This window comes from Chironomus tepperi, unplaced genomic scaffold (genome assembly GCF_022539635.2).
Source record: "Chironomus tepperi strain 1889 unplaced genomic scaffold, CSIRO-AGI_Ctep_v1 contig_262, whole genome shotgun sequence".
Lineage (NCBI taxonomy): Eukaryota > Metazoa > Arthropoda > Insecta > Diptera > Chironomidae > Chironomus > Chironomus tepperi.
In genome coordinates, this window is record NW_027226384.1 from 1,172,016 (window position 1) to 1,184,546 (window position 12,531).

A 12,531-nucleotide genomic window follows, 5' to 3' on the forward strand; every position below is an offset into this window, starting at 1 on the left:
AAGCCAAAGTATTCATTAAAATTAAGGCATCAAAGAAGCTCTATAACTCAAAACCTTTGTAACAGCAAACACGAGGATCACCATCAATCAAAATGTGATAAAAGTAATCACGAAACTGATAGTTTCTTAAAATAATATTATTCAACTTTCTATGATTAAAAGCAGCTATAATAACTAGTCTGCCTTTATATTCTTAGAATTTTCCCACAGCAACTTGTTCATTTTATTCAAAAAAGTATTACGTTTTAGAAAATTTTCGGCTATTCTTCGTTGTCACAAGCTATGGATTTATATTTTTATTCAATCATTATACATCGATTATTATACAGAATAGAAATAAAAAGTTTCGTCAGTATTTATATCCTTCTATTTATATTCTTTATTCATTCAACAATGAATATTAATGCACCATCCAATTAGCAATAGAAAAAGGGAAATGAGCAACAAGAAGAAATTAAACAATTTGAATGTAAATTGATTTGGAGGAGTAAGAAAAATTTAGTGTTGATGCTACTGAAGGTTGAGGGTAGGCAGTAACAGATTGGGAAATTATCGAGCGAATCAAATGAAGAAAAGTTGGATTCGGAGGTTTTAAAGCTCTGTTAAGCCTATTTATTAGCACCAAATGGAAGCAGCCTTCATTAGAATCCTAAATGGTGGTCAAATGGATGCCACAAAGATATCAAATGTCCGGTATATTATGCCATGTCCATGTAATATCAAATGGATACCAAATGACGACTTTATGGACATTAGGGATGTCTCATGATTCACAAGGTTGTCATTTGTTATATATTAGATGTCACATGTCGTCAGCATCATATGACCGTCATTTGGTATCTATTAGATATCCATATAGCTACTATTTGTTATCCACTTGAAGGCGGCTTCCATTTTGTACTTTAAAAAGAGCTAACAAAGCTTCTAAAGCTCCGTGTCGAAGCCTCATTTTTTGTCGCACGGATAAGACTCCGCTACTTTGCTGTATTAACGGCAAGATACATGGTTGGCCGGATGGCACAATGACGGCTAATATCGACCCATTTTTATGGCAATAAATACTAGGATTCAGCTAAGAACCGCAAGCCTTCAATTCCTGCATTTAAAATACGTAGATTGTCAGTTTTGTCCATATCTTCTAATGCTGCATGCCTGGATTATCCTGTCTGTCGATCTAAAATTTTAAACCACATTGAGTCACTCGGTATAGCCATTGACCTTACTAAACAACTTCCATTGAGCTTCTTCGTAAAAAAATCACCAAAATATGCCCCACAAAAAAATCTAAAGGCTATCATTAGCATAAACGAAATGTCAGCACCTTGAAATTTTTCTTGCCTTCATTTCGTCCAATCCTTCCTTTCCTTGCCTTCAACGACACTAAAAATTATTTCATTTCTTCTATTTTGTTTTGCAGTCAACAAAACAAAAAAAGTTTCTTTTTCAAGGTTTTTTATGACAAAAGAAATAGAAATGTCATAAATTTGATGCTTTACTTGTGCCTTCAATCCATACATGTAAAGTCATACGATGAATGAATATTTCCATATGCTGGCACATGCCGAAAAACAAGGAAAATTTCAATATATTTTGCATATAGACAGCTATCAGCTAGCAGGGACAACGATATTCCTAACTTTCACAAACTTTTACTTTTCTTTAGTTTTACTCTTTATTTTTTTGACTCTAATAATGTTTAATGTTTTATTCCTAATAATGTTCCTACTTAGCAAAAGATAACACGCATGATTTATTGTTAAGTTGAATGAAATAAAGAAATTTCTCGTGACACGTAAATCAATATTAAGTATGCCCAAAAAAATATACACAACAAGAAAGGGTTTTTCCGTTTACTCGCATATTACTTTTTCTGGTTCCATTTAAGGAATATCATAATTATAATTATATGGACTAAACATGTCAAGGTGAGGATACTTTTTGGGATTGAGATTGGGAACTCCCCAGTTGACAATCGTTAGAACTAGTCATTAGCTCGGGATTGGTCCAAGTTGAGATCAAAGCTCGAAGTCGACCTGAATTTTATAAGGAGTTGAAAAGATTTTTCCATACAAAATCTAATGAAACTTCCATTTCTGGTAAAGACAATTGAAATGTATAGTCGGATCAAACTATTGGAGTAGAATTTAGGAGTATCTAGTCATATGTAGACGAATTCGCCACAACTAGAGTAAGAACTGGTGGTCAAGTTGCTAACCATGAGAATGGAAATATACACGTAATGGCAATGAGGGATCGATTCCCATCAAAAGACATTCTTTAAAAATTATTACTTGCTAACGAAAATAACGTTAGAAAGTGGGATATACGGAAGAATTTAGAAGTAATAAAACTGACACTAGAACACAATGAATAGTCTCAACAATTAGAAGATGTGGTATCCCGAAGCACTCTTCTATAACGCTGCTGATCTATGTCAACTTATCAGTACCAAAAGTTCTTGATGTTCAGATCTAAGATTGCGATATCCCGGGAATATCTGAATTACGGTTCCAATCTCAAAAGACTTCGAAAAACCTTATCCGAAACGCACACTGCGTTGAAAAGGCGAGAAATCCAGCATGACCCTTAACTAGAGCTGGATTTATTGATTTTCAAAATCACGTTAAAATTACTCTGACCTTCACTGATTTTTCACCATTTCTGCACAATGTCATGTGCCTTTTGGGTTATTCAGTGCTCAATTGTAAATGGTATTCCTCTTAAGGATGTTTACTAATTTGCAACAAGCCTTAACTGAGTGGCAGATTGCTGAAAAATGGGTCAACACCATTTACTGCCATCAAAATAGGTCAAAACAGCTATTGTTGTGCTACAAAGAAACATATTCATCATTTTGACATTCATCCATCAACTCGACTATGTAAAAATTCTATAACAACTGCATTGCACTGCACATAACTATAATTATTACCCATCAAACCCCAAATCTCCTCAAAGTACATCCACCTTGCAACAATTTTTTTATTTCTTCCTTTACACATCTCCATTAATACCACATTACAACTAGGTAGTTGTAACAATAAATTGTCCTAATATCACAAACACAGCACATTATAACGACTTCATATTCCATTCAAGTTAATTAAAAATGCCAACTAACGCCATCATCATCCATTCAGTTTTTGAGGCCTCTTCTTATTAATAAATTAAACATCATGACACGTTCTATGTGTCATTTTTAGTTTTTGACGGAATGGCACCGTGACATGAAAATGAAAAGCTCTTCTTTGTACTTAAAAAAGCTCTAAAAAGCTATAAAATTTAATAAATTTTCTTTATAGCTTGTATGTCGGGGTTATTAACGAGTGCAAGAACCTGACGATAATTAAAACTATAAATTGTGTATGAGAGGACATGCAATAATGTAAGCGTGAAAAATCCCCCCACAAATATGACTTTTATTCCACAATTCGTGATTTATACTGCAAAACATGCTTATCATAATGTCTGGCTTGATAGATGAATCAAAGTCAACAATTTAAGGTCTGAATGGCTAAATAGCAATTAAAGCTTCTAAAATATTTCGTCAATGACCGAGATATTGTCATGCAGATTTCATCGCATTCATTCATAAAGGTCATGATCGGGTGTCTGATGAATATTTATATAATTTGGTCTGTCGGCGCACACAGTGCCTTAAAATCCGAATAAAAAAGCTCAAATTTCTTCTTTTTTACATAAAAAGCTACGGCGGTTCTTTTTCGGGTGGCAAACAAAACACATGAAACAATAGCAACAACAGCAGTGTACGACGATGGAAGAAGAAGAAGGAAGGAAGGGAAATGAAAACGGCAGGCAAAGGAAAGATTGAATTTAGTTGAAAAGAGGGAAAAATCAATAAAATGTAATTATTGTGACGTTGTTTATTTCTTTTGATGTGAATTTATATATTTATTTTTTTTGTTTTAAAACGCATTGGGCACTGCATGAAGTTGATGGTGGAGTTTTTGTTCGGTGCTTTGCTAGAAAATTTGTATTTTGTGCATCAAGATTGGGTGTTTATGTGTCAACACTAATGTAACCCTGAATGAGTAGCTTTTTATGATAGATTGAAGTGACTAGATGCAGTAAATCATTGAATTTTTAGGAATTGAACCTCACGACTTGCCTGCGACCTTACAGAATTAAATTCAAGTTACTTAAAAACAGAGATTGTGAGTCTTTATTGAACTGACAGATTTGTCTAGACATTGGCTGGTATTTTATCAGAATCACTAAGTTTCGAATTAGAAACTGCCAAAAGTTACCTAAAGACAAATCCAGCTTCCAACAAACTCTAAATGCGGCAATGGGGCTTCGTGCGCCTTCGCTAAGAAATCAAAATCAATGAGTCTGTTTTGACTCATATTTTAAAAGGCACACGTTGCGCTTAGAAAAAGCAAAATATTTAAAGTTCTGCCGATATGCCGCGGTGGTCTGAACGGGAAAATAACGTCAACCAATTACTATGATACTCGAGTGGACAACACGACATAATCATTAGTCGACCGTAAGGCCGGGTGTGTACGACATAGTCTTTTCATGGAAGAGCATCATCAATAGTCACTTTTTACATATTAAATGGAATTCTCTAATTCCAAATGACTTGGTTATCCAGATCAGTACATCGGGCTGAGCTCCAGATATGAAATGAAATGAAATGTTGAGTCTCTTTTTCAAGTTCAACGATCTCCAAATCAGTCCTTACTCTTCTAATTTTTGTCATTCAATCCTATCCACTCCCATCTACACCCTGCCTAACCATTTCAACAATCTCAAAAAACCGTCTACATCAACGGACATCAACAAATGTCAAGAATCATAAGAACTTTGTCGCCTTCCTTCCTTCCTATATTTCTAGACATTTTATTATTATTCCTCAAAAACACGTCTACGTCTATGAAAATTCAACTTTATGTACTCGTAAATTTCTGATGACATTCTACACTAAAATGTTAATTAATTCTTACTTTGTACCTAATTTTAATATCCAATTGTAGGAAAGTTCAAATAATTTCTAGCACACGCTTGTGTGATGTTTAACTTCCCGTGGCTATTAAAAAATACACCCTAACAATCCAAATGTCATCACAATTTTTAAAATATTCATCATCATGTCTTTATTATGAAATTTCAAAGTAATTAAGGCATTAATTCCAACTTTAGAATTCGTGAAATGTCAAAATGCATTTAGTCTTCAATCAAAGTCAATGCATCATGTATTTTTTGCGTAGTGAATCGATTTTTATCTATGAATTATTAATCATTTTATCAAGGTTAAAAGCAACGTGCCACCATGTTGACAAACAATTTCGTTTACATTCGAGAAAGAACCGCTGAGTTAATTATAGCCACCGAAAAATGAATTAAAAGGAAAACGATTTAAATTAAATATTAAGGGGACAAGAAAAAGTTAAATTTGGAGGAACAAGGTGTTAATTCCTTGAAAATTTGAAATTAGTGTGAGGTAATTTATGTATGATAATTGGCTAAATGGCCTCTAAATGTGTTCAATACTTGAATAACTTGGTTGTTTTCATCCTTATACCTTCAATATGGTGATTCAGATTGTGATATTACTGAAAAAATCATAGGATGTGTAGGTTCAAATCCCATTGTTGAGAATTCAATATACTATTAATCCCAGTGGACAATTTGACTTAATGTCTATTTAATAACTATACCTAATGTCTAGGCATAATGACGAAACTACGGCTAATGACCGTAAGTCCTAGTTATTAACTAGACATTATGACCTTAATCTAGGTATTAACAAGACATTACGTCAAGCTGTCCCGTTCATATAGTTAGTTTCTAAAGCTTGTAGTCGTAACTCTTTTAGAATGAGCACCAAGTTGATTTAAGTACACAATTAAATTGTGTCCATACGGCAATCAAAACGATATTATGATTAGAGATAAGCCGCATTCGCTGGGAAGTGACTGTTCTTGGAATGTCAGTTAGAATTGCTTTGAATAGGCAATATTCAAGTGGATACCGCTTAATTCTAATCATAATATCCGATTGAATAGTAAGGTATCGAGACTGGAATCAGGAATTCCTTGGAAAGTCTTATAACGGTCCTATCCCGGTTCCATCTTGAGTCTCGAGAACGGTTTCACTGTTGACAACATTTGATTGTCTTCCAATTAGGATCATAATCGAGCATGACAATAACATCACGAAAATATTGCACTTGTAATGCTTTTGATATATATTAGAAATTGACAGAAGAATACTAGCAATACAGTCAGCTTTAATTGCCATCTATAGGATATCCAGGATTACAATTGATCTATCAAGCCATCATGTTAAGCAAGTAAATGAGAACCACATCACATGACCCCATTATAAATAATTCATAATAAATTTTCCACTTTCAATCCTTTTACGTTCCGTCTCTATTCTCCCTGAATGAATTACGATATTTTGCCCATAAAATCACCATCACCAAAACATTTTGTTGATAAGCAATTAACATAACACTCAAAAAAACATAGTTACAAGTTAAAAGCGCCATTAACGATTTTTGATTTTTTTCTAATGTGTGCTAGCGAAACTAAAGGATTTTTCATACATAAAAGGCAAAATGTGTTGGAACTAAAGGAAATAAAAATTGAATAATAGATTGAGGTCAGTTATCGACATGGTCTTGAATCACAGCCCGGTGTACATTATTATTCACATATAAAATTCACAATTGCACATATTTTCACATTATTAAAGGAACAGAGAGGAACAAATACCTTAATTTAAGTCACTTGACACTTAACTTGCGGTGCTCTTATAGAAACACAACAAAACGATTCAACGAGCTAGAAGGAACTGCTTTTGAGTAGCAATGCTTTCCTTTTTTTGAGGACAATGACAGGAAACTACTGACTCTAACGTATTTTTATGAAAAAAAAGCTCTGTCGCATGCGCATGTGCTGTATAACCATCCTGATGACTCATAGAATTTTCGAGATTTCCCCAACTTTAGTTTTTGTTTACAAAATGTAAAATGTAAACAGAAATTTGACACGAGGGTTGATTTTAGAGTTTATCATACAGCAGTTGGAGGTACTTTCTATTGTTCCTGTAACATTAAGCCTGCACATCCAAAAACTCACCTAAAAAGAGACAAAAAAGAAAATTTTCATTCAATAATTTCCCATAAAAATCACAAAATAAATATTTTCATGTCACACACATAGTAAACAGAGAGAGCGCAACATGAGTGCAACATAGAGACAACGCAACATGTCATTGACTAACTCTCACGCATGCGCAATATGTATTGTGTAAGCAATAAGCTACGATAGCATAATCAGTTGCTCCATAGATGGAAACACCATCCGACAACAACAAAATAAATATTTTTAAATACTTCCTTATAAGTCACAGAATTTATAGACACAACATAATATACATTTTTTTATTGATTTCTTCTCTTTCTCTTCGACGGCAGCGATGATGGAAATCCATTTTGGCAATATCATATTTCAAGCTCGTATTCGAATGTCTTTGTGGCTTGAGACGATGAAAAAGTGAAAGTCTTAATAGAATTAATATGGAAACTTGTAATTCCTTGTGCCAGTCGTGAATTTTCACTGCTTTCATTTTCAGCATTCAGCATAGCAAAAATGAAAAACGAAGAAATTGATTCGATTAATTTTTCGCATTTCTTTCTGACTTGAATAAAATTCATTTCTTATTTATTGACTTTAATGCTTGCTTCCAACGCATTTGTCGATTAGTTGTGGCAATAAAGTATGAATGTTGTTTTTCATGTTCAGAGATGTGATTTTGTTGAGGTAATTTGATGCTTTAGATGGAGATGCGGATGCATTTATGGTTAATAAGTGGAGAGTTAGCGGCTCATTATTTGCTGTTTAGAGATACTTTAATTGATTGTTATTAGGTGGCAGATTTACTGCTTTTTCAGATTGATGGGTTGAGGCTTGATATCTTTGATTTTTAACGATTTTCAAAATTTTGAATTTTAACGGTTTTCAAAAATTTGAACTTAAAAGTTTTTGATTTTTTTGAAGAATTTTATGAATTTTGACTAATTTCAAAATTTTGAATTTTAACTGTTTTTGATATTTTTGAACAATTTTGGCTAATTTTCAAAATTTTGAATTTTAACCGGACATTTTTGAACAATTTTGCGAAATTTGACTGATTTTCAAAATTTTGAATTTTAACGGTTTTTGACATTGTTGAACAATTTTGCAAATTTTGACTGGTTTTCAAAATTTTGGATTTTAACGGTTTTTGACTTTTTTGAACAATTTTATGGATTTTGATTGGTTTTTCAAATTTTTAATTTTAACGGTTTTCAAAAATTTAAAATCGAATGGTTTCAATCATCAATTCCATCAATTTTTGAAAAATTTTTAGGAATTTTTAACGTTTTTCATTTTTAAAAATTTTATAAATTTTAACGATTTTCAAAATTTTGAATCTGAACGGTTTTTGAATTTTTGACATTTTGAATCATTCAAATTCCATTTTAATCAACAACCCTGTCAGCTCCCATTCATTCAACATTCGACACTATCGTTTATGTGCGTATATTATGATTTCCATTTTCAAAGCTCTCAAAACTTTGTGTATGTTTTTCTTTTTTTGTTCGAGTGACTGCAGCCACAAATATACATTTATTTACCAATCGATCTATACTCATCGACATTCGGCATTACAAAAGACACGTTATCTAATTTGAAAAACGATCAATGGATTTTTACTTAATATTATTTTTTTAGCTCTCACTCCCTAAAATGTATGTCTATAAATAAATCACGCAAACACAACAAAGTTCTGCATGAGAATTATTTTATTTTTTATTTTTGTTTCTTTTACTCGTCATTCGAAATAAAATGATCAGCCTTGACCTTTGTTGAATTCCCGGTTGGTGCCATGAGGAACTGTATGTTTTCGATATTGTAAGCATTTAGTGAGTCATCTCATGGGAAATGTATCAATTTTGGATGAGTGATGGTGTGGGTTAGTTACTTGTAGAGTCAGAAGGGATTTGAGAAGCCAAAGTTGGACTTGGAAGGTGACATGGAGCTTCAGAGTAAGTGAAAATGACAATTTGTCAGAATAAAATTTGGAACAAAAAATGAAGGAATGGCGTAGAGGTTAGAGGGTCGGACAACCAATCCTAACAACCCGGGTTCGATCCCAGGGAAAGTCAAATTGCAGTTAAAAAGGAGCGATGACACAGAGTAGTAAACAGGGTCTGCCAACCAAATTGAACGATCTTGGTTCGATTCCAACGAATGTCAAGTCAGATTTTTGGATGCTTTTTCGCTGTTCTAGTCATGTCAACTGCAGTTACAGAGGAGAAATGACAAATTGTTTATAATGTCCAACGACCCGGGTTCGATCCCAGAGAAAGCCTGATTGAGCATTGGATGCTTTTTCGCCGTTCTACCCACGTCAACTGCAGTTTGTGTGCTTCGCAATCCACACATTGTGGCTAGGCACACATACCCTACCTCATGCAATTACAAGAATCAATTTATTCATCTTCTTTAAAAGACAACCCAAACAACGTCATAAAAAAATTACATAATCTTGTTTATGTCATTTCCATTTACTGTAAATTTTCTTGTTCCTAATAAATTATATCATCAAGTTTTTCTTCTTTAAAGCAATCAATGCTTGTTATGAACTTTTAATGTAATATTTATGAACTTTCACGAGACATATTTTGCAATCTATTTTATGTATGTATTCTGCATTAATCATCATAAATTGACACGAAAGTTGGCAATCATAATTAAGGTTTGGAATGGAAGTTTGCAAGGTTTTAGCTTTTTATATTGCTTTTTACTGAGAAAATTTAGGAAAATACTCTCTATTTAGCATTAAAATTGACTTTGGAAATCCGACAGCAGGCTGGTATGACTCTGGCATGGTACCGAATTCGGTTTAACTGGCCAAGTCAGAGTCATGACTGACTAAGATCGGAATTTGGTTGATTAACCGATTTATGCTATGTCTAGTTATGAACTGGACTTCAACTTGCCTATCATATTTTTGTGAACTCGTGTTAGTAGCTCGAGCCATTGCAAGTACGATGTTCTACTCAGAAATCAAATTCAATGAATCAATCATAGATTATCCTACTTGAAGAACACAATTAATTGAGGAACTTTTCCACGAAATTGATTGTGGAATATTAGAACAGATAAGCGTGTAGGTAATTAAGTTTTTGTTCTTCTTACACTTTTGAAAAAGTCAATTGCCATCTAGATGACGTACACGTTAATATGATCAAGCATTCATGCCTGTGACCTTTTCAGACCAGAAACTTCACTTAGTACAACGCTCTAATCACTTGAGGATTGCCGCTTTTTCGCTGCATGCGGAACTCAGTGTCCAATTTAGTTTAAACCCGATACCATGCCAGATTCACACCGTCCTGATGCCGGATTTTTGATCGATTACCTAACTTTTGCTATTTGGGTCTGGAACTTCTTATTCGAATTCGACAAAATCAGCTCAATTTAGAATTACATACTAGGGCAGTTTTTCAAATGGAGCTTACATTTTCAGACAACATCAAGTTTATCTCAAATGTGACAATGGGTATGATTTGGAATATGCTTTCACGATATCCAGGTCCCACATAAAGTTTTAGGCATAGAAATTTCCCAGTCAACATTGCCGTTTTTACTGGATCAGTAAAAGTTTACTTGATAGTTCATGGAACTCCCAATTTTGTCCAAACTTTCCCTTACAGAGTTTACAGAATCTTATAAGTTTCTTTAATTTCTAAGCAATAAAATCTCATTCATTCACGTCTAACAAGTCAGACAAATTAACAAAATTATACAAATAATCTCTTCTTATCCAAAACAAAAGTCCTGATCACATGATATATTCTTAGCACATGTACAAATTCTAAAGTGCGATAACTTGATATTTTAAAGAAGTCATTAAAAGTTTTTGAACCTCAAAGGCGGTGGCGGTATTTTCTTAAGTACTCGACAATTTATTAATGATCAATTACTGTGTTTTAGGTATATCCAAACAAATATAAGAATTAAGGCTTCAGATTAATATAGTCATTTGGAGGATTGAGTTGATTTTGGATAGATTCTCGACATTTTTGTATAAAATGACATCAAGTATGACTAAATATCCATCATACTTTGACAATTTCACAAAAGTTCCATTCTATTTGATGGAATTCCTTCAAATTGAAGTCCAAATCGTCTCAAAAGACAGCCTAACATTAAAGGAACGGACACAAAAAATCTGCAAAAAAATCTACTACTGGACATTAGTAATCAGCATGATATTTTCAATCACATTAAGTGCTAAAGCATTAATATTCTGTGACCCATATGACATGCAAAAATTCACGCTAGGCATCAATTTGTCAATATCTATGACGACGGTTATGGTAAAGGCAATTATGCTCTATACCAATGCAAGTCATATTATTGAAATTGCAGACGATCTCAAACGAGGCTATACGAATCAGGAACAACTTAAATATGACATAGAAAAATATACAAATAAGGTCAAAATATTCAATAAAATTTATTCTGGATTTTGGGCAACGCCATTTATCATCCAATTTACATTAGTGCTTGTGATACTTGCTGTGACTGGACAGAAGACGTTTCCATTTTTCATCGAATTTCCAGGATTTTTTAAGTCACAGAATAACTTTGTGTATCCAATTTTGTATATTTTTGTGGTTTGGTCACTGTCGTCGCCAGCACTGATCATGGTGTCCTTTGACTTGGCATTTTTTAATATTTTAACAGCCATTTCAATGGAATTTGACATTCTGACGGAAGATGCAAGGAACTTGAAGAATTTATTGAAGTCTGAGATTTTTGATCAGCTACAGAAGATCATCGACAGGCAGAATCGACTTTTTGAGATCGCATTAAGGCTTGAGGACTCCTTTACATTCTCAAATCTTTATTATTTCCTTATGGCATCGATCATCATTTGCCTGTTTGCCTTTATTGTCTCAACATCCAATGACATTACACAAGTCATTTTAATGGGAAGCATGTGTGTATCCACAATTTATCAGCTGTATCTACAATGTAGCTATGGACAGCTTTTGACAGATGCTAGTGGTGGATTTATGGATGGAATTTATGATTGTGGATGGGAGGATTTTGAGGATTCAAAGTTAAGGAAAATGATGATTTTAATATTGATGAGGACGAGAAAGCCAGCCAGTGTGACTTATATGAAATTTGGACATCTGACTAAGCAGCAGTTTACTAATGTGAGTATTAGGGATTGTTAACTGAGTCAAGGGTATGGAAATCATCATAAATGATCTACAGGCATCATTTTCATGCCCTAAATTGCACAGCAATGTATTTTATTGTTTTATTGTTACAGGCAATATGGCGTGCATACTCATACTTCACGTTATGTCAACAGATTTATTCTAAAGTTTGAATTTTTTTAAGAAATTTTGAAGACTGTCTTGTAAGATAAATGAAGTTTATACATTTTGGATGAATTTGTGAATTTTTGGTATGAAATCAACTTCTTAAT

At 33.3% G+C, this 12,531-nt stretch overlaps 1 protein-coding gene across 1 annotated transcript; it reads left to right on the plus strand.

Annotated features, from left to right (window-relative positions):
- Positions 1-11,734: 11,734 nt before the first annotated feature.
- On the plus strand, positions 11,735-12,531 carry LOC139091871 (odorant receptor Or2-like). Its single transcript, XM_070642108.1, has 2 exons — positions 11,735-12,253; positions 12,373-12,531. The coding sequence occupies exons 1-2, from the start codon at positions 11,735-11,737 to the stop codon at positions 12,430-12,432; spliced, it is 579 nt and encodes a 192-aa protein (XP_070498209.1). The 3' UTR covers positions 12,433-12,531.

Coding starts and splice junctions, on each gene's coding strand:
- LOC139091871 (XM_070642108.1), top strand. CDS start 11,735: ATGGTGTCCTTTGACTTGGCATTTTTTAATATTTTAACAGCCATTTCA. Junction 12,254..12,372: donor CTAAGCAGCAGTTTACTAAT/GTGAGTATTAGG, acceptor TTATTGTTACAG/GCAATATGGCGTGCATACTC.